Source organism: Seriola lalandi, unplaced genomic scaffold (genome assembly GCF_002814215.2).
Source record: "Seriola lalandi dorsalis isolate HSWRI2012SDOR001 ecotype SW California unplaced genomic scaffold, Sedor1 jcf7180002054692, whole genome shotgun sequence".
Classification (NCBI taxonomy): Eukaryota; Metazoa; Chordata; class Actinopteri; order Carangiformes; family Carangidae; genus Seriola; species Seriola lalandi.
Window position 1 is genome coordinate 865306 of NW_019525245.1, and position 22410 is coordinate 887715.

General features: G+C 41.8%; 2 protein-coding genes across 4 annotated transcripts in view; both read left to right on the forward strand.

The window, feature by feature from the left end:
* atf7b (activating transcription factor 7b) overlaps positions 1-2570 on the forward strand; it is a 6727-nt gene extending 4157 nt beyond the window's left edge. For 2 of the 3 annotated variants that reach the window (XM_023423451.2, XM_023423452.2), the window contains exons 10-12: positions 36-224; positions 340-445; positions 592-2570. In XM_023423451.2, coding sequence (XP_023279219.1) covers positions 36-224; positions 340-445; positions 592-827 — 531 coding nt within the window. In that variant the 3' untranslated portion in view covers positions 828-2570. Of the gene's footprint in view, positions 1-35; positions 225-339; positions 446-566 lie in introns of all 3 variants that reach the window. The other variant, XM_023423453.2, reaches the window with a different exon arrangement.
* Positions 2571-3709: 1139 nt separating this feature from the next.
* Positions 3710-22410, forward strand: part of dip2bb (DIP2 acetate--CoA ligase B (putative)b) — a 37551-nt gene continuing 18850 nt past the window's right edge. The window contains exons 1-3 of the mRNA XM_087178575.1: positions 3710-3892; positions 18268-18339; positions 19575-19727. Coding sequence (XP_087034701.1) covers positions 3808-3892; positions 18268-18339; positions 19575-19727 — 310 coding nt within the window. The 5' untranslated portion in view covers positions 3710-3807. The remainder of the gene's footprint in view (positions 3893-18267; positions 18340-19574; positions 19728-22410) is intronic.

Below are 22410 nucleotides of genomic sequence, written 5' to 3' on the forward strand. Positions count from 1 at the left end.
CCCCCCCCCCCCCCCCCCCCCCCTTCATTCCACAGGTGTCGCCTGCCCAGCCAACAGGGGGCCGGCGGCGGCGAGCTTCAGAGATGGATCCTGACGAGAGGAGGCAGCGCTTTCTCGAGAGAAACCGAGCGGCTGCCTCCCGCTGCAGGCAGAAACGAAAGCTGTGGGTTAACTCTTTGGAGAAGAAGGCAGAGGATCTTGCCAACATGAATGTCTCCCTAACGGTGAGTCTTCAGTGTTTCCAGGGTGTACACCAAATATTTAAACATGCTCACAGATTAGACAAGAAGGGACATGTTGGGAATGATTTGTGTGTCGTATGTGTTGTGTTGCAATCAGAATGAAGTAACCCTACTAAGGAATGAGGTGGCACAGCTGAAGCAGCTCCTTTTGGCCCACAAAGACTGCCCAGTCACTGTTATGCAGAAGAAGGCAGCTTTCTTAGGTAACCATTTAAGGTCACAAACTGGCCAACGAGCTTCCACCACGTTATCACTTATTTTTTCAGGATCCATCTATCATCACATCCATCTAATGTGTTCTTTTTACTCGCTCACCTCTCTAAGGGTGAATGTTTCTCTCTGTCTATAGCTGCAGGAGGAGAGGAAACCTCCAGGGATACTTCTACTGAACCCATCAGCTCCCCGGCAGCAGTTATCCAACACGGGCCGTCACCGCCTGCCTCGGCCCCCAGCCCAGGGGCCACCATCAACGGGCTGAGCGTCCGCGCTGCAGAGGCTGTTGCTATGTCGGTCCTGGCCGGCATGGGATCGGGCCAGCCGGGAGGGGTTGTCATGGCGACGCAGTCACAGTCAGCTCCAAGATGATGTGCTGACGCACGTAGCCAGAATGAACTCGAGTGGCATTTGGAGGCCGGACTGGTGCAAAATGTTTCAAAAGAGGGATCTGCCCTCCCCTCTCACCCCAGACTAAGATACTCTCCTCCCCTCACAGCCAATGATAATCACACAAAGACACGGCACAGTGCCTCCGTCAGCCCTCCACCCCCAGCAGGCTCCCTGTTCAGAGAAACTTTGTCTTTCTATGTATGTAAATATGAATAACACGTCGGACACTCACTCTGCAGGGTTTGGGGTAATTTCTTGTTCAGTTATGACAGTTGAAAAGGGTTTGAGATTGGGATGAAATGTATGAATGAAAAATCTCTACGTGAAAATCATAATTTTATTTTCGTTTCACTTAAAAATGCAGCTTCAGGCCAATTCTGTCCCACACGCTGGCTGTGATGAGGTTGGTTGCTTCCCAGGCTGACAATTTTACTGTAAGATGTCTTGTATTGTTCATGTAAGAAAAGATTTTTGTGCCTGATACTGGGCATTCACATGTTTTGCTGATGCAGTGAAAGTACAGTGAAAGTACAGTGAGAGAGTGGCGGGCTGATTGCAGTAAAAGGCAGCCTGGAAAATATTTCTATTGCTCTTTTTTTGTTTATTTTTCACCTTGTCTGTTAGTTTTCCGCCTGTTTCCCTTTTCAGTTAATTCTCCTTAAATACCACAATGGTTTAGTCAGCCAAGTGCATAACAAACCAAATTATAGATGTGTACACAGTTTACCCTGTGAATGTCTGCCTGATGTTTGTAGCATTAGTTTAAAACCCATTTGGAATGGGTGCCATTACATTAATCGTGTATGTATCAAACCCTACAGGCTGCATGGATTATTCGAGGATGAGGAATACCACTGTTTGTATGTGCTTCATCGTACTATCACTGGTTATTGATCTGCTTTACTTCTGTTTATTTACATCAAATTATTGATGCAAAAATTGTCCTTGTTATGTAAGAATTCCATCCTCAGTCCTTGAAATGGTTAGCTTTAGAAGGCCCTTAAATGATAATCAAACCTAATAGATTTTAAATCATTTATCCTGGCATTTCAGTTGAGGAAAGAGTAGTGCAATATATTTTTCTATTAAATATCAATGTTCTTGTATTTAGCTGACGCGTGTAGCCCAGCCACCAAGAGAGGTTTGGTCTATTTAAGTTGAAAGCTAAAGTTTCGAGGTGAGCAGAGAAAATGTGAAGATGAGTATTCTTGAATGAATGAGATTGGTGACAAGTGCACATCTGTAGGGAACTACAGATGTCCTAGACCTGGGTGCTTTCCAACATTTGAAAAGCCGTCTTTTATCATGAAGTAGACTTCATACTTGTGCAAGGTGCTTCTTTTGAATTCAAAGTTTTGAAATGCAGATTGTTTTATACCGCATTGTACTTCCAAGAGGATCATATTGCTTTTCCCCTTATCACTGTATTGTTTTTTTTTTATAACATGTCATTGTTTCAAGATGTTTATTTTTCTCTGTGGGCATGTTAGGCTTTTTTTTCCATCGTGTGATAATATGTTCCTGTATTTTGTTTAAGAACATAGATGTCTTTTATGCGTTTAACAGAGTTGAACCACATGAAAAATATGTCTTGAAGATATCTGTATGGGCGGTGTTTGTCAAATACTCAGGCCTCAGGATGGGAAAAATAACTTGTGTATAGTCTCAACTAATGAATAAGTTGTCTCGGGCAAATAATAAAATAAATTAATGAAAAAGAAACGGTCATCAGCATGTTTCCACCAAGCCCCGGTTTGTGCCTCTCTTGTGTTACCATTATATTTCAGTCACAGAGATGAAAAATGAATGCCCAGTGATCTTATTATGTATTTCAGAACTCCTTAACACAGCTACAATCTATATTTTTGTATTAACAATGGATCATGTGACTACTTGTATGTAGTAGGACTTGATCATAGTGTGAAACCCACAGAGTATTAACACCTGACTGCGGTTCCCCTCAGCTCTAATGACCTTTTAACTCTGTTTTGGTTTTTCTCTTGTATCATATATCTCATCTTTTCGGGCTGCAGCAGACAGATGTGCAAAAAAGCTCTAAAGACTTACTGTACACTTCCATACACGATAATAGACAAAGTTAAGAGACTGGCTGGTGAATATAGAAGAGTGTTAAACAGCTAAAGAGGCAGGTATTTCTCACAGGAGCTGGTGGAGACCAAACACAGAGCATTACATTACCAGAAACAGGACTCCAAATGAATGTTGTTTCATATTTACTGGATGAACAAATAGGAAACTGCTGCTAAGTTTGTTATAATGCTATATTTTCTCTGCAGGTAGATGATATAAATGCTATAACTCCTTGCTTGTTTTGGATAACACAAACATGAGTACATTATTTTGTAAAAAATATAAAACGTAGACCATCAACAGACAAATGTATATAGGCCTAAACTAAATATATACATATATTTTGTTTATTATATATATATATATATATATATATATATATGTATGTATAAAGTGATACATGTGATATACCAATTCTAGTCCCTATATGCCCTTCCCTAATTTCGCCATCAACACTCAAATTGCACGATGTTGAAAAGTGAACCCTGTAGAAACTCTTGTAATACACAGGAAACTTAAAGTGAAGCTAGTTTCCACCTGTGCGGAGGGGCTCAGGTGAGCTGGGTCTGGAGGAAAGCTGCTCTGCCTCCCAGCTGTAAAAACACAAACAGCAGAGGGAGCAGAGAGTCCGCTTCAACCCACCATCCTGTCACAACAATTACCATCAGCCCCGGTCATGTGACTGATAGACTCCCCTGGCGAGTTGCTCCCATCTCCCACAGTCATGGCGGTGTCGGGGAGTCGCGAAGATGGAGTAAACACCACTACTACAACATCTTGATTTTTTCCCCTTTTACTTCATGCTGGACTCTTACCTGCTGTCATCCGAGATATCGCGAACATCCCGCAGGCTGCTGTGCTTCCAACGATGGCCGACCGCGGCGTTGATCTGGCGGCTCTGCCTAAAGAGGTCAGGGACCAGCTGGCGGAGTTGGATCTGGAGCTATCCGAAGGTAAGGTCCTCGTATAGCGGGGGTGAGGGGGGCTTAAGAGTTGGAGCTGCGGCGGTAATGGCTGCAAACGTTAAGTTAAGTCTGGATCTTTGAGCGTGTTTGTGTGAAAGCAGCCACAAACAGCCGTCCTGTGTCAGCTGCTGCAGAGGATCCGGACACGACTACAACAAATGATAAAAACACACTGACCTCCTTTTCGAGCTGTCATTTCTTTATCAAGTGTTCTTGTTGCTCTTATTTCACATTGAGCTCGTTATGTGTAAATGTTTCTACACATGCAATGAACAAATGCCAGCTTATGTTTGTAGTCTGGTATGTTTACGTACCCCCCCCCCCCCCCCCCCACACACACACACACACAAAATATTCTTGTTTTGATCCATATGATCTTCCTTCATGTGTGTCATACAGTGCTTATCTTCTCAGCTATATGCTGCATACACTCCTGAAGAGGAAAATGGGTCACGGTTGTCATCCCTGAGGCCTTGTGTGTGTGTGCAGCCTCAGACATCAGTGGACACTAAATGATGCTGTGGCCCCTCCAACACTCGGCTGTGCAGCTCTCAGAGCCTGAACCCTGAAACCGCAGCAGATATAGGACGGTTATTTGTTTTATAAGAATGACTGTAGGAAAAAGGGGGAATATGGTGCTGGCTGTTATGCAAGTCTCCTCCTCACACTGTGAATCACAGTGCAGCAGCTTGATTGGTGCTGTGCAGTTCTCAGGTGCCCGGGGGTGGATGAGTAATGTTATGTTTCACGTGGAGAGCCAAGCAGGGGGATGTATGGGCCACTGATGACGCCTCGGTCCCGCTTGCACCACAGACACACACACACAGATAACTGGAACTGCTCTGCCTGTGTGGGAGGACAGGTGAAACTTGAGAGAACTTGAGTGGAAACAGTTTAACCACTGTCACTGTGCACATGTTCAGCCAGTTTGATTCTTCTAGTTACAGAAACATGTTTACTCTCCCATTCATGAAAAGGCAACTAATCTCAGAGGACGTGTGCTGAAGATTTTAACAGACAAACCGGCTGGCGGTCTTTTCCACACAACCCGACTGTAGATTCATTCCAGGTGACTTTAGCAGCTTGAGAAACCAACCAAGTTTGGGCCTTGTATTGAACTGTCCTTTTCTTTGTGATCAGGTTTTTATTGAATAACTGGTGTTTAAAGTAAAACTCCCATCAGTTACATTACTATCAGTTTACCTTTAAACTACACTATCGTCAAATTCGCACAGTGTCACAGAGTGAGGCTGTGGCAACTTTGACCTGAGCTACTGTAGAGTCGAGAATGTGCTCTAGTTATTAATAGACTGCAATTAACAGCGTGATAATGAGGGTGGATAATGGAGGAGGGGATGTATCACTGTATATTCAACTCACTTAACATGGGTGAGAGACAGTGGATGATGGGAAATCATGTGTAATCAAGTGTGCTATATGGAAGTGAAAACAGTGATTGCACTTTCACGACAATATTATTGTTATCCATTATTATTAGATAATAAAACAGCGCTTCTCTTTGTGAAATGACAAGTAGCTTGTTTCTGATGGATGTAGGTTTACTGTACTAATTAGGCTGCTGTGGATCATTGTTTGAGCTTTATGGCATGATTGCAAAAGTCTCCTCGGAGATGTTGATTTTAAATGAATCCTTGAGTAAAAACTTGGAATAACAGACCCAATCAGAAAGATTATAGTTTTGTGCCAATTAACTGGAACAAAACAAGTAAACTGTGTCAGCTGAATATAATTTTAAAAGCTGCTTTAACTGTATTAAATACATATAGGTGAACCCAAAGGGTATTTACTGAACATCAGGGATGCAGTTTACAATTATTTCCATTAGCAGTTAATCTGTCAGTTATTTCTTCAATTAATTAATTATCTTAAAATGTCCATAAAGTAAAGGTCCATCACAAGTTCAAAGAGCCACATCTTCAAATGATGTGCTTTGTCCAAAGCACAAAAATATTCAAAGAAGAGAGTAAATTCTCACAAACAGTCCAGACCATTTGAAAGAAACTGTCGGACAGTTAAACATTTCTTTGTTCTTCTGGCGTCTGAGCTTCATTGCATTTAATTTGAAATTAAGTAATGGATGAAACATTAAAGTCTCAGCCTTAATTTGAGTAGGTTTACATTAATATAGAAAGACCGGTGTGGAGGACATAGCCCTTTTAACACATAGTGCCCAAATTGCAAGGGTTTTTAAAAGTAGTTGACCAGATACACATGAAGTCAAATAAAATCATCATATTTAATATTTTGTGGGAAATCTTTTGCTTAGATCAAAGACTGCCTGAAGTCTCTGACACGTAGACATCAGCAGATGCTTTGTATCTTCCCTGCTGATGGTCTCTCGTGCTTGTTTGAGGTCTTTCTGCTTTCAGTCTGGTCCTCAGCAAGTGGACTGAGATCAGGGGACTGTCCAATGCGTTTTGATGCATTCGGCTGAATGTGAGTACAGAATGCTCCTGTTGCTGCCGGTAGCAGTGAAATCATCAATAAATGCCATTGTACCAGTTCCTTTGGCAGACACACATGCCTGAGCCATAACAGAGCCACCACCATGTTTGACAGATGAGTCGGTGGCTTCGGGTCATGAGCTGTTCCTTTTTTTCTCCACACTTTTCTCTTCCCATCACCTCGATCGATGTTGTTTGTTTTTTTTTCATCTGTCCATAGAACTTTGTTCCAGAGCTTTACCAGTTTCCTTTTGTATGTTTTTGCTTTTCTTTTTTCAGCCTCATTATTATTTTCTTCACTTGCATGGCTACCTCTTTACTCTTTATATCGACAGGCAACTCCACCACAATCTAAATGGCAACTCTCAACTCTGAGCCACAAATGGGCTCGAGTGCACTTGTTTGCGTTTTCTGTGCTCATATTCAGCCAAATGCATCAATACTCATTGGACAACATTTCGTCATTCAGTAGGACATTGACCCTAAACATGCAGCCAAAACAACCACAGAGTTTGATGGTTTTAGTATTTCAAGGCTAAAAGTGTGAGTTAGTGGTAAGGTGATACCCCCAGAGTGACTGTCCCTCTGCTGAGGACTCGGCCTCAGAGGACCATGGCTTTGTCATTTGTAACTTGAACTCAGAGACGACTCTTTTGCTAATAAAAAGGCTCGGCACTGTCCAGATGCCCTGCTCCTGTATCCACATTTTACGGTGAGATGAAGTGCGTTCGCCGTCTGCTCAACAGCACTCAGCGTGCACAACGCTGATGGCACAAGGCGAGCAGCAGCTGGCCACGCAATGAGTCTGAAACTTTCTCATGGATATCTTTTACATGGCAACAATCACCCCATTGTTGTCCCCATAGATGGGACTCCCTTAGCAACAGACAGAGGAAAATATGCATCAGCAATTTTTTTTTCATAGTAATGGGCAGCTGTGTGTGCTTGTGTGTGTGTGTGTGTGTGTGTGTGTGTGTGTGTGTGCGTGTGTGTGTGTGTGTGTGTGTGTGTGTGTGTGTGTGTGTGCGTGGGTGTGTGTGTATTCGTGCACAAGGCTGTGTGATGGTTAGGGAGGGAGAGAAAGAGAGAGAGTGAGAGAGAGAGAGCCAATCCACCTACAATAACCTCCATGACTGTAAGGATACAAAGAAAGCCATTGAGGCGATCAAAGACTTGGTGATTGAGCCGGACTGGAATTTGGAGCAATGAACCACAACTGTTTAAGCTGCTCAGCTTGGGAGTGTGTGTGGGCATTGTAGTGTCTGCAACTCCTTCATTTGTTTGTATGTGAGTGTGTGTGTGTGAAAGTGAATGAGACAGGGAGTGAAAATGACAAGAACAAACAGCTTTGAACTGATGCTGTTCACACAGGAGGACAGGCAATGCAATGCATTGATCTTAGAAATGTTTCATTCACACCCAGTATCAGTACCAAAAGTTGGCATCAGATGCCTGGTCAGAGTCATTGTCGAAGTTTAGTTATTGTTTTAATTAGTCTTAAGTCAGATATTTACTGATTTGAATATTAAGTTCCTCTGTTTTAGAAGTTTGGTTTCTTCTATAAATTAATTGTTTGTAGATTAATGTTGAAGCTATCAAGAAGCTAGCAGTTGTGCAAGGCTGGTTGAGGCGCAGTGGTACTGTTATGTAAGCAAGAATACTAACATGCTCACAGGGACAGTGATAACATGCTGATTTTTAGCAGGTATAATGTTTATATTAATTTGGTCATTCATAAATTTTGACCGGTTGGCGGTGCTGCAAAAAAAGTCAGGGGATCACCAAAGGTATTATAATTCATCCTGAGGGGGGCATGAGTGCGTGTACCCAATTTCATGGCAGTCCATCAAGTAGCTGAGTTATTTCAGTCCGGACAAAGCAGTGGAGTTACTGAGAGGCCGATATTGCTGTCCCTAGAGGTATGACGCTAGTGTGGTTGAAAGAATTGTTTCGGTGTTGGTGTTGAAGCTCAAATATCATGTAGATGCTATGGACACGTTTCAAATGACCCAGCCCTGCTCACAACCTATGATGCATGCCATCTGTGCCATTGTATACGTGTGCCTGTGTGCCTGGTGCTGTAAATGCATCACATGCCCAGTAAAGCAGACAGTTCCACTAAGCAGTCTTTTTCTGTTTTCCTTAATTTGATCGCTGTCTCAGTCCCAGTTGTAACTGTCCAACCTTAGAAGTGGAAGTGTGGATTTCCTAGTGACTGGCGTCCATCCTGCTGCCAGTCTGCGATGCTGCGGAGGAGAGGCAGGATTTCATCTCAGCAGCCTGTTCCATACTGAGAGAGAGAGAGAGAGAGGGAGTGAAATGAGAGATTACGGTCCTGCCTGCGTCTCTCAATCTAGGTCACAGAGCATCAGGGGGCAACACGCCTGGCTCATTTAGCCTGAGAGTCACACTAGGCCAGGACTGCTGCTGGGGATCTCTTCCTCTCCCCCGCCCACCCTGACACCACCACTGCCTTCTCTCTATCTGTCAGTTTCCCCCTACTACTGTATTATTTTAGTTTTCCTCCCCTTCAAGATAAATAAGATGCATTCTTAAAGGGCAAGGCTGATGTTATTCTGCATTATCCCACGAAAAGACCAAAACCAACATTATGTTATTCTGTCTCTCTTATTATTTACTTTCCAACTTCCCTACCTGGTCTGTAGCACTCATCCCCAAGCCCCCTGGTTCCTGCTGAAGACTCAAATGTTTAAAAATGGGTCACAAATATATAGTGTCATTTTAAAATTCCTAAAACAGCTGGGCAATGTAGTTTTTTTTTAAAATCAGATGTTACAAACAGAAGTTAGTTTTGCATTTGTTGGGGACTGTAAAGGAACATCTGTAACGCTGAGGCTCATTTATGTGTTTTTGATGGAACATAGAACATGTGGAGCTCTGTAGCACAGAGGAATAAGGTACATCAGGCTTTGACTACACAGGCAATAGCCTACTTTAATAGAATGAATGCGTTGTTGGTTTGGTTTTTTTCACAGGATTCATGGAAATTAAGACAAATAGAATATTGTCAACCTTATCCTTTAAAGCTGATGGGTTAAATAACACTGACTGTGTGTTTGGGCACAGGGAGCAACGTGCTTACATGTGCCTTTATTTGTGCAAGTGTGTACAGGGACGGAAAGGAAGCTGGTTTAGCATATCTATTTAAAAGCTCATTAACTGTTGCAGAGGAGCTGTCCTCTGATTGCCAGCCAGCGCTCCAGGCCACAGACTTGGTTTTACACCATGAAAAGAGGAACTCTTCTGCCACCCGTGTCACACAGGAACACAACAGCAGGATTCATGTTTTTCTTTTTTTTTTCTTTCTTTTTTTTTATGTTTTTGTTTTTGGAAATGAATCATGAGTATTATATAACACCTTATATGTCTAATTTCACCATTCACACTCACCCACACACACACACACACACCCACACACACACACAACCACACACACACACACACACACACACACACACACACGCATGCACGCACGCACTCATAAACACTGAGAATGCATTGAAGCTTTGTGTATAAAAAAGACTGAATAATTTAGTTGCGACCGGAGCGCACACCTCCACACAGACACACACTGTCAGCCTGGTAGCTGAACCATCTCACTTTTAAGTCCACAGTGCTCTCAAACCTCTTCTGGCTGTAAAGTTGTCCTTCTCTAAGTCCTTTGATAATTAGAATCAACCTTCCCTGACCTACTTGTTTTTTCATTTCTGCAGCTTATAACTAAAAGCAACAACTCAAAGAAATGACAGTGAGGCTGACAGTGGGAGAGGAGTAAGTAGTAGTCAGGTCACTGTGCTGTTCGCTGAATTATTAAAAAGTACCATGTGAAGTAGCTGCAGTCAGATTGGCTGCAGCACGGGCTGCAGACTCTGCAAACTGCCATTTCATCATCAAGTTTCTTTATATTGCTAACTAATAAATTCATTTATTTTATTTATTCATTTATTTTCCCCACAATAAATAAATACAATGTTACATCATCAATATAAACAGCATCAAACATCAACCATTTATTTTTAGCCTGGTTTTCAGGTACTGCAGTTACGTTACTGTATTATGTGTCAATACAAACTCACGTTACTCTCTTACATAATGTTGCATTGCATTCAACCTTTTGGTGATTTACCCATTTACTTTCTAGCTTATGAGTTACTTTCTCCTTGATGTCAAAGTTGTGCAAATGAATTCCAGCTGAAAGTAATGACTACTGCTAATTGTCAGTGGCTTAATATTTGGATAAAGAGAATAATTTATGAAACATCAAAAATAGTGAATTAATCAGTTGACAGAAAATTCGCCAACTATTTTCATGATTGATCAATAATTAAAGTCATCCCTTTCCAGCTTTTCTGCTTTTCTGTGTTTATGTTATTGGAAACAGAATATCTCTGGGTTTTAGACTGCTGGTTGGACGTACGTATACATTTCAATATCTTGTGAGGGATGTTTTTTTCCAGCATTTTCTGATTTCTTGTTTAGATTAAACCATAAATCATTTACTTGAAAAAATTATTGGTAGATGAATCAATTATTTAAAAAAAAAAAAAGTTTCTACAGCCCAAGATGACTTGGTCACTATGTTCCTTGTTTTATTTGCTTGATAAATGAGTTATTGATTTGTTGCTGATTAATTCTCTGTCAGTTGACTGATGAAGTTCAGCACCAAAATGAACAAATGCACGACAGTTTGCACTTGCTCTTCATTTCTTAAATGTGTCCTAATGTGTTGTATGTGTCAGCAGCGACCGTCGTCGAATGGTCCTGGCCTGTAATATCACCATGGTTTTGCATCTCATGTTCCCACATGGGCTTGGTTGCTATGGACATGGCCCATGTGGCGCTCCCATGCCCTACCCCCAACCCACCCACTTATAAACACACTTTTACTTTGTGAATTTTCCATAAACCCTTTCCAGATTAGAACGGCCATATGATGGAGCCACAAGTAGTAACAAAGTTGAATGTTCTGCTAAGCTGTTAAAACCATTACAGAGGAAACAGGAGGTTTCTCCCACCCAGTTGTAGCCTGTCAGCAAGGCTGTTTCTTGTCTGAATTTGTAGGATACAACCAGTGTGTGTGTAGTCCTTAGTATCCCATGAGTCAAGTGTTGTCTTTTTCAGGTATGTGGGCTCAGGTGGTCACTACTTGAACTGGTCATAATAAAACACACTGGCATAAACTCCACTGCTTTTAATTAAATAGCAGTTGTATGGATTATATATCTACCAAAAGCTGGTTGAGAATTTTCCAGGTGTCCATAATATGGTGAGGTGTAACACTGCAAGTTTTACCGTTGGGTGGAGTTGGGTTTCAAGGAACTTGACCCGGTCTCCTAGTGTGGTACTAACCTTTCTTGTCAGCTGATTGACAGAAACCTCCTGTTGATAACTTTGTGAATATCTGATGTTATGACTACATGAGGTAAACCCACTTTAGTTTTTATCTCTGTGAGGCTAGAGTGTCTCTATTGGGGGCAGAGGTGCAGGGTTCACACACCTTCATGAACTTTATTACCAAAGCAAGGTGTTAATGTGCTGTGGAAAAAAATTAGTAGGAGGGAGTTTGGCCAAGAATAAGCTTCTCATGGTCTATTTCTGCTCACAGAACATGCCGGATGCTGCTTTTCTTTTTTAAATTCTTTTTACTTCCATTTCACTTACCACATTAATGGCTGATTTCTAGGGACAAGGCCTCGAGTCTGGTTCACAAAACACGCTGTCAGTAGATCGGACAGGTTGTACACAAATCCACCAGTTTAATCCAATTATCTAAACCTAAATAATTAGGTTTCTAGCATTGGGGTAGCATTCCCAGGTCACATTCCCAGAGTTATTTTCTATGACAGTAGAGCCACCCCAGACTGTCTTTCCTGACCTCATCAGCCATACTTATGGTGTATCCATGGTACCTCATCCACTGACCCTATCCCAACCCAAGCTGCCTGACAGCTTGGACCTGGAACAAGAACTAATATTAATATTAATATATAAGTACTTTTGCTACTGGACTTATTCTATTGGACTTCTTATATTGGGTTTACTGCATTACTACTGGGCCTTTCGGTATTAATTCCTACTATAACTCTTTGTTGGATTATTTTGTTTCTTTTACTAACTGTCATTTAAACTCCACTGTCTTTCCTCACATTTCATGTTGGTTTCCTGTCCCCATTCAATTCAATACATTTGATTGATTTACAATTTAATTGAGTAATCTATCAAATAATGTGATGTAAATGAGTAAATTCAACCTATTTGATTGTGTAGATTGAAGTGGATGGGCTGGATTGGGAGTTGTTACTGTTGGGACACTGGGACATTGCTTGTGTAGGTGTACATGTTTAAATAAACTTGACTCGACTCCAGCATCTGCTCACTTAAGAGTGACAAACAATACAAGTGTCTTGAACTTTACAGATGGCATTATGCCTCCACAAGCAGAACTTTCACCTGCTACCTGTGTTAGTAGTGTGATAGTAATGGCAAAAAACAAAAAAAATTCCACAGAATTTAACACAGGGTTGAGATCATGCTTCAGAGACCATATAACTGTCAGTGTCTCATACTGTTGTGTAAATCCCACGGGAGGATATGCTCTAGTCTAGATGTTATGTAGCACTTGAAATAGCTTTGCTGCAAAGTGTTGAAGTGTGTTAAGTGTAGAGTGTCAGGTGTGTGAGCCACACCCTCTTCTTTCAGGAAAAGTCAACAACAGGAGGTAGAAGGGAGTCACGCCTTCTTTTCGGTTAACTCATTGCACTTCTTTGCTCCTCTGGTTTGTAAGCCCTGTTATTACTTAAACTGGCCCTCAAGGCCCTGTATATATATATGTGTGTGTGTGTGTGTGTGTGTGTGTGTGTGTGTGAGAGAGAGAGAGAGAGAGAGAGAGAGTGTGTGTGATGTTGTCACTGGAGGGAAATATGATTCACTCCAGTACCTGAATTGGCCACACCCTGCCTACTATTTCAGAGAGAGAGAATCAATTGAGACGTTTGTGTGTGTGTGTGTGTGTGTGTGTGTGTATGTGTATGTAATAGAGCTTTAGGCTCTTGTAAAGCACCTCTTTCCTCACCAGTGCCTGTAATACCAGTTTTATTGTCTTGAGTTCATATTTTTATACACGCAGCCTCTCCTCATGTAATGCATGGTAAAGAATTATGTGTGTTTAAATAATATAAAACTGCACTTTCTTCCTGGCGAATGTGGAAATTGTATGCAAAATGATTTTCAATACATCTTGAATATTTCCATTTGATGTAATGACGTAACTGTGTAACTGCAGTCTGGGGTTTGAATGTTGAATGTCAAACATTATTACTTGAATGAAGAGCTGGAACAATCTGCTCCCAGATACAAAGATGATTTTTCCAACCTTAAAGCTACTTAAAAGGAAATAAAAATGTAAAACTGACAAGGGCTTTAATAAAAGTTCATTAATTTTTTAACTGTGGTCTACATTTAAGAAGCATTATCGACCTAAATGTCCTTCACGCACTTACCTGCATGTCTTGTTGACACACTTGCAGTCTCGTATCTGTATGCACTCTGGACTGTTTGCGCCCTCAATAAGATTTTTGCTCGTTATATACAAGTATACACACGCATAGACACACCTGTTAACCCACACATGTGGCTGTGAGCAGGTTTGATCCTACATTTAGTTGTCAAACAACCTTTCACATGGACTGTATGCTAAACAGCAAACTGTATTGCAAGTAAAATTTGTGATATGATGGAAAACGTTCTGCCAGATCTGCAGGGATAAACCTTTCAGAGGACGTAGGGTTGAATACTGGAGAACATAACGTCTTCCTCCCCGACAGGAAACGTGTACGTGTGTGCAAGAGAAAGGGAGGGACCCGTTATGCGTACTGTTGACCTAATTTTTAAGATTTTAAACAATAAATCAAGTGAAACTGTTGCTAACATGTCCAGGATGCGTGTGACCTGTGGGCGTTGTGCGTGAGTGTGTGGACGCAGCGAGTGGGTGATCTCTTGGCTGAGTGAGAAGCATGGCCTGTTGGGAAGAGGAGGCCGCTGGGAGGTTTCGGTAGAATGTTTGTTCTACTGATAAAAATGTGCCGGCTCTTTAGGCTTCGGGAAGGTTGGTTTGGCAAATAAACAACCCCCCACCCCCACCCCCACCCTCCCACGAAAACAACACACTTGAACTCATATCAACAAATGTAGATAGGGCACAAGCCCAAACACAGTGGTCCATATGTCACCATCTATCAGGACCTCAGTATTTCAGTCTGTTGCAGTCCCATAGTCAAATACATTACGATCGTAATGTTGTGTTGTTGTAGTCGGCTGCATTCCAGAGTCTTATCTTCAAACCTTGTTGAAGTAGTCTTTTTTTCTGAGATAACATCTGGAAATCCTGCTTTCTCCCTGGAATATTTTAACATGTGTTGGTATAATTTTCATTAAACAGGTGTTGACATGTGTCTAAATTGTTTTCATGAGAAAGCAACTGAGTGAGACGGGATGAGGGAGAGGGAAAAAAGCAGGGAAAGAGAATAGAGGTCGGTGGCTAATTACTATTCAGACGGAGTGCCTGTGGGGTAGAAGGAGCGAGCACTCTCGCTGCAATTCAAATAATCAGAAGCTAGCAAGTGTGAGAGTGTACGGGGCCGGGGAGAAGACACAGCTTTGATGTTCTTCCTTCTAGTGGAAAAAGAAAACATACGTTCCGCGGGCGTGATTGCATCTCGCCAGTGCAACTGTCAAGACAAGACGAATGAGGAGAGCCGTGGTATTTCTCACCGAAACGGCTTGATTGTGACCTCCGCCATTAGGACAGACATGACTGGGTCACTGTGAGAAAGTGGGTTAACAAGTGGGGCCCTCATCACCTCATCAGAGCTGTGCTTTGCTTCCTAAGCAGATCTCTTTGACTGTTTATTAGAGAGTAACCTGTGAACAGACAGGAGAAGATTTATTGTAAATAAATCAGAGAAAGTAAATAAATGAATAGATAAATAAATAAAAGTCTTACTTGTAAAGCACTTTTCATGGGGAAGCTCAGGCCGCTCAAAGTGCTCGGAATAATAAAATAGAAAGCAAAAAAAAAAAAACATATTGGAAGGACTTTTCTCAGTTTTCTCATATCTCAGTTTGCCAAATTTGCCATATTTAGTTTCCTGTCTTATATCTGTTCACCTGTAGTTCATGTACCTTTTAAAGAGGTTGAACTCTTCAGCTCCCGCTGCTGGAGCCTGGATCTGATGATATAAGCACAAAATAAAAACAGATGAATTTCAAATCATCCAGATGGAAGAGTGATTACTTTGAGATTCATTTAATGCAATGCCAGCCCTTCCCCCATCTCTCACTCTCATCTCCATCCCTCTCTCTCTCTCTCTCTCTCTCTCTCTCTCTCTCTCTCTCTCGCTCTGTGTCTATCTGCAGAAAAACTGCCTGTTCACATGAGCTAAAAATAAATCATGTGACTGAGCGAGGCCAACTGTACCGTTCATGCATTACTTATGGAAGTGTTTGCTTTTCTTCCATTTTTCCTCGGGAAAAAAAGAGCCTCAGTCCCTCAGTAGATATTGTGTTGGAGTGGGCTCTCAGGCGATACCCTCCAAACATGAGAGCTCTCATTTTGGTCAGCTCGTCTGTGGTGTATCAGCAGTGTGGTGCTTTAACCGTGTAGATATCTGATTTGCTGAAACATTGCTGTGTTTTCTACTGTGCTGAAGAACTGTATTAGTGATGTAATTCAAGTTAAGATAATCAATCAGTCTGGTTTACACATTTTCTTTTGTCCAAATGTCATATATTTGCCATACGGTGAAATACTGTATATCCATATTCGTGATAAAGGATACTTCAGGTTTATTACAACTTGGACATTATTTTGTAATCTGGTCATCATTCATGTTAGTAACAACAAAGTCGTACTCACCAAGTTAAATGCTGAGATCTGGAAACACAACAGTGCTAAAAAGAGGTGTAACTGGGCAACACAAGTGGTCAGGCCACAAATCCAGACGTCAGACAAACTAAATTGGAGGAGAGACCAAACACACACTCTTTACAATGGGAGATTATTTCTGACATTTTGTGTACACTCACTTTTTTTTGGTTTCGTCTGATGCAGAACTGAGTTCACAACATATATGGATCCTAACGCAGAGTTTTTAAAAAGAAAAAAGAAACTAAACCTAAAAAAACTTAGCTTCCTAACACTTATCCAACTAAAACAAACATTTGCAGCAACATCCCTGCTGCCTCCCTAAACACAGACTTTTTCCAAGTGTGTGTGTGTGTGTGTGTTTACTGGTTGAACTTCTTTGTAGTGATGTCACAGTGCAGATTTACTTTGAATCACTTGTCATGATAGCAGTACAATATTATCATAACTAGTAGAAACAGTGGCTATGGAAGTGTACAGAATGGTGACTGAATTCAACTCTATTGTAACCTAGCTCTGTACTCTATGTGGCTGTGTACCTGGCAGGTGCACACCTGTTTCGGTGTGCCACAAAATCCTCATCTAATCCCTGTTGTCCTCTGTGGTGTAACTGGGAAGAGACAACATCAGTAGCAGACAGCGTCAGCCTTTCATCACTGTGCATCTCAGCAGCCTAATTTTTAATCAGGGATTAAAGCTCGGAGCTCTGGGAGATGATACAACTACAGAAGAGTCACTGCTGTTCACAAAATAGGATCAAATGTCAGACCGGCCAATATTACACAGAGCAGAAACAACCCAGGGTTATTACACACACAGAGGCAGGCTTATTAATTCTCTGTTTGAAAATGTCAAGGTTTTTCCCTTGTCACCGAGACTGTCTCCATGATGAAGACGAGGTCTGAGAGCGGCCAGAGCAGCCATTGGCAGACATACTGAATGAATCATCGCTGTTCAACACAGTTACTAGGAAAGTGAGCGCAGGCTCTCCAGATGGATTTTTAGTACGTGTCTGAAAATCTGACAGCTTTGCCCACAGAGGAGTTTGGCAGAGTCACTGCATCGCTTCAGGGCCAGCAGAGAGCTCCGTCAGCCTGTGCTGGGTCTGGTGGGGCGGAGGACGATGCAGATGGGCTGTCGGCAGGGGTGGGTGGGTGGGGGGGGTTGTGGTAGGAAGGGGGTGTTGAAGGGACACTTTGCTCGCTTCACGCTTGTGACTCGGGATTCCTCCTCCTCTGTCCTCTGGCTGCACTGTTACTCACCTCTGTCATCTCTCCCTCTCCTCGTTCTTGTCTCTTCCTCCCCTGTGCTCTCGTCATTCCTGTTTTATCTCTGTGTGTCTCCCACCTTTCTCATCCTCAGCTTTCATGCCTCTTTCTGTTTTCTCTCGGTGTCTCTGAATCATCCCATCTCCAGCCCACGCTTCCGTAAGTTTCCAAATTTAGTCCTGTTTTGTTTTTCCCTTCATGTTGTAGTTGAGGCTGGAACCAAGCCACATCTTTGACGCCCTCAGCCATCTCTGGAGATTACTGCAACACTGCCTGCACCCATCTGTGTTTCCATCTTCTCTTTTACTAGTTTTTTTTTTTTGTACCTCTCTGTTGCTCTCTCTTTCCTCTATCGCCATTTCAACAGGTGATTATAATCGTTAAACTATGGAGAGAATACTTGAATGAGTCTCACTTGGTTCTCACCACTTCTAGATCTGATCTCAATGTTAAAACAATAATTGAAAAAGTGTTATCAAGTGTGTTTTATCAAGAGTAAATAAATCTGTAAAGCTATGTAATGTTGGATGGGGAAGGACAGGGCTGTTGACAATGTGAATATACTGATGTTTATTCTAATCCTGTCAAATCTAAATAAAGTCTAAGTTTGTTGTCGTTGCACGAACAGCTTTGCCTTATTGAGCCCAGTCTGTAAAAAATACATTATATTTGGACTTTGTTTTACAGGTGACATTACACAGAAGGGCTACGAGAAGAAAAGGACCAAACTCCTGGCTCCCTACATCATCCACACTCCAGGTAAAAACCCAGCATCTCTTTTTTTTTTCCCCTGATCAGGCATAACTGTTCATCTTCCATCTTCTCTGATCATACACATCAGAAAATACCACCCCATGTTTTTCTTGATTTTAATTGATTTCCAGTGTGTTATTTCTGTGACTCAGTTACATAAAATCAGTGCTTTGCTGGTTGTCAGTTAAGTTGCCCTATAACCTTGTTGTCACACCTATGTCTTTTCACAACAAGGCATTATTTCAACCTGGGCCTCACACTGTGAATTTATTTTACAAACCAAAAAAAAGAAAAATCAATAAATGTTAACCTCACTACATTGTAGTCAGGAAATGTGAATTAGATATAGACTGTAATAGTCCTGGAAGTGACACTAGTAATGCACATTAAGCCCTGATGCTCACTGCTGCCCCATAGTGGTACAGTCTTCCTGCTGATTTCCCATCATCCCACTGTGATGGTTGAAAACAAATTCTGTCTTATTTTTGGAGGCTCCTTCTCTACTTGTCTTATCAGACATCCAATAGAGAGAATGTGGCCAAATGTCCTTATGAGAAATTTAATCCACTCTTGTAGTACTGTGCTACAAGGGGGACTGGTTTTCAATGACTCTCATTTATTACCACACAGCATTACATATAACTAATAATAATAATAATAATAAAACACATAGAGACATTTTAGCCCTCCAGTTATCCATGACCTGATGTAATAGCAGTATAGATGCAGGCCTATAAATATTTCAGAGCTTTATCTAAAGGTGTATTTCTTATTGTTGAGTTATGTTTCAAATCTTTATTGTCAGTTTCAGGAAGATCAAGGTGATCAACGCACAACTACAGACAATAATGAAAATATGCCAACTGCCATTGCAAATTACAATTTCTTCATTTCCTGCTCCTTGAAATAAATATGCGATAAGAGAAATAAAGTAATACTCAAATTGATAAAATAGATCTTATATAGTTTAGGAAGGGTAGAGAGACAACCTTAATTACAGTCATTCAAAGTCATTCAAATCAGCTTTCTGCTTTTTTCCATGAACACACTAGAAGGCAAAAGTTAAGCGAAGATCTTTGGCCTCTTGAGGTCAAACGGATGTTATTACTGGAAACATGGAGATTATGTTGAAAGGAATGGCAGCTGATGCAACTGAGATTACACTGTTGGAGAAGCAACATACTAAGCTTCCTATGTTTATTTATTTATTAACACATTTTATTTCTGCATTTCTTTGACAGTGGAGCCACCGCCTCAGAATGACGTGCAGCCTCCCGCTCCAAGTTCCTCCTCCAGCCACGCCCCTCCCCCCTCCAGCTCATCCCGGTACCGGGAACGTCGCTCCCGCAGAACACACCGCGGTGGAGGGACCAGGGATGACCGCTACAGATCAGGTCAGCAAGAACACATACAGCTAAATAAAAAACCCTCTTTATCCCCAAATGTAAAACACCTCTGATGTGTCAGTCACTGAGGAAATTTAGTTTCTACATCAGCTTCACTTGTTGAGCTTCTTTCAATTAAAGAAGAGAGAGAGAGAGAGCGTGTGTGTGTGTGTGTGTGTGTGTGTGTGTGTGTGTGTGTGTGTGTGGGGTCCAGATATTGCTCATGTTGTAGGGACATTGTAAGGACTTGTCTTCTTTATGGGGACAAAAAAGTCCCCATATCATAAATCATTAAACTTTAAAGTGTAGACATGTTTAAAGGTTAGGTTTAGGTAAAGGTTGGAGTAGGTCTCCAGGAAATTCATGTGAGTCAATGTAATGTTCTCTGAAGCCATGGTGTGTGTGCGTGTGTGCGCGCGCGTGTGTGTGTGTGTGTGTGTGTGTGTGTGTGTGTGTGTGTGCGTCCGTGTGTGTCCGTGTGTGTGTGTGCGAGCGCTGAGAAAGCCAGCCGGCAGTGCAGCCCCGCAGCTGGGGAGCTCCTCAGTGAGGACCCCCACTCCATGAAAGCAGAGTGATGTCACTGCCTGGCTATGTGTGAGGAGGCTGTGCGGAGAACAGAGGAATACTGATGTGGTGGGGAAAACTTGACGCTGGCGAGGTTAAAGAAAAACAGAGCAGTGGAGTAGAGGTGAAAGAGCTCAGAGCATGTGAGAGGAGGATACTGGTGTGTCTGTTCGCTGAGCTGCAGACTGTAAAAGTGTCCTCCCTCCAGATCGGCCCACACCCCCCTGCGTCGTTTCTTAATTCTCTCTTCCTTTCTCGCCTTTTCAACAATTCTTTCCTCTCGTGTGAAACACCCTTGCACTCCAGCATGCTAAATACCAGGCTGACTAGAGTTACTATGTTAAGCTGGAGCTTGGCGGAGGTTTGTCTAAAGATGTTTCAGTTGTATTAAATCTGACGAGCAACAGAATATTTTTTTATCTGATTGGAGGAAACACAGAGAGGACTAGAGCTGGGGAAATAGAGTAGAGCCAAAATTGAAATTGGCAAAATACATCAAGAAATAAATGAGGAATGAGGGGCCGAGCTGAAATGTACTGATGGAACGTAGTGCAGCATTGTCTCCGGCTTTCACAGTGCAGTGTAAAAGTAAAGTTTTGTAGGACTGATGGGTTGAAAGAAACGGCCTGGGGGAGAGGAGCACAGAGCAAGGGCAAGAGAGAAGATGAGCTGTTTTGCCATATAAAGACTGTGCCCTCCATTTTACTCTGTTCACTGTGTAGTACAGTTCAGTGAAATTGCACTGATACAGCTTGTTTCAACCGGGCTATTTTCAAAGGGAACTGGAAAGCTTATCATCAGTCAAGTGTCTGAAATCCCTCTCTTGTTCATTCATTCACCATTTCCTATATATCACAATACGTAGTTTACCCTACAAGGAGAAGTAAATTGAGATTTCATACACGTAGGAATAATCCTGATTTTGCTGCATCACTGTTAAGTGTAGTAAAATGACTGCATTTAAATACTTCTTGCTCCTGAGACACAGCCACCTGCTGTGTAGTGTTGCATACCTGAACTTTTCACTCCTGTGAAAAGCAATATACAGTATTTCATTGCTGTATGTCTTTAAACGTGAATCAGCCTATCCTCCTTGATATAAATGGGTTGAAAATACTGGAAACACCAGTCAATATAACAATACAATTTAACAACATAGCACTACAAACTACATTCTCCAATATAATCATGAAGTTGAATCACCACCTCTCCAAAACAGTTTCAACAAAGTCACTAAAGTCATGAGCATTCATCCTCTGGGAACCATGAAATTCTTCCACAAGTTGATGAGATATTTCAGTTTTCAGTTCACCAAAGTGACAGATTGACCGACAGACGGCATGGCAAAAAAGCAGAGTTTTAAAAGAGATCCAACATAATGATGATGATAAACCACTGCAGCAATAAGAAACCGGAGAGATTGAAGTGCTTATTATTTTATAGGCTGCAGAGAAAATAGAGAACAACTAAATTTAATTGCCTCTCATCTCCTCTTGCTTCCTCCAGTTATTACTCCTCTTAAACAACCTGCTGCGTTCGCTAAGATAGTGTTGACTGACTTTTATGATGCTCCTGTTTTTTCACATGTATGTTTGGTAAACTGATTCAAATTCACAATATTAAACCAAAGAGGCATGTAAGAAAGATAAGACTATATTAGGCCGTTAGCTAAATAAATCTCACTGTTAATTGGAGCTGATGTAAAACACACCCCACCCTGCTTATCGCCTCCCTCGTCAGCCGTCCTCCTCCCAGACATGTGTAAGGAGTCAAACCTCCTCCTGCCGCTCCTGTGTGAGGGTGGACGACGGCACATTACGAGGGAGGATGATTTATCCCGGAGCAGTCTGTACAGCAGAGTGCCAGTTATGTAATTATAGTCCCCACTGCTGCTGTGTAATGAGCTGTGCTTGATGATTTATTTAAATGCGTTGATGTTTGAATGGAAATAATGTCCCCTGAGTTAATAGATGTGATTTGTCAGTGAGTGGGCTTTTGTTGCACATGTTTAGTTACGCAGTTTGAATGTGTGGCTGTTCACGTGGTCATTTTTTTTTTATGTGACTGTGGGTGTCATCAAGGGAAAGTATCTCGGCATATATTATTGTGTGCATTTGTGTGTGCATGT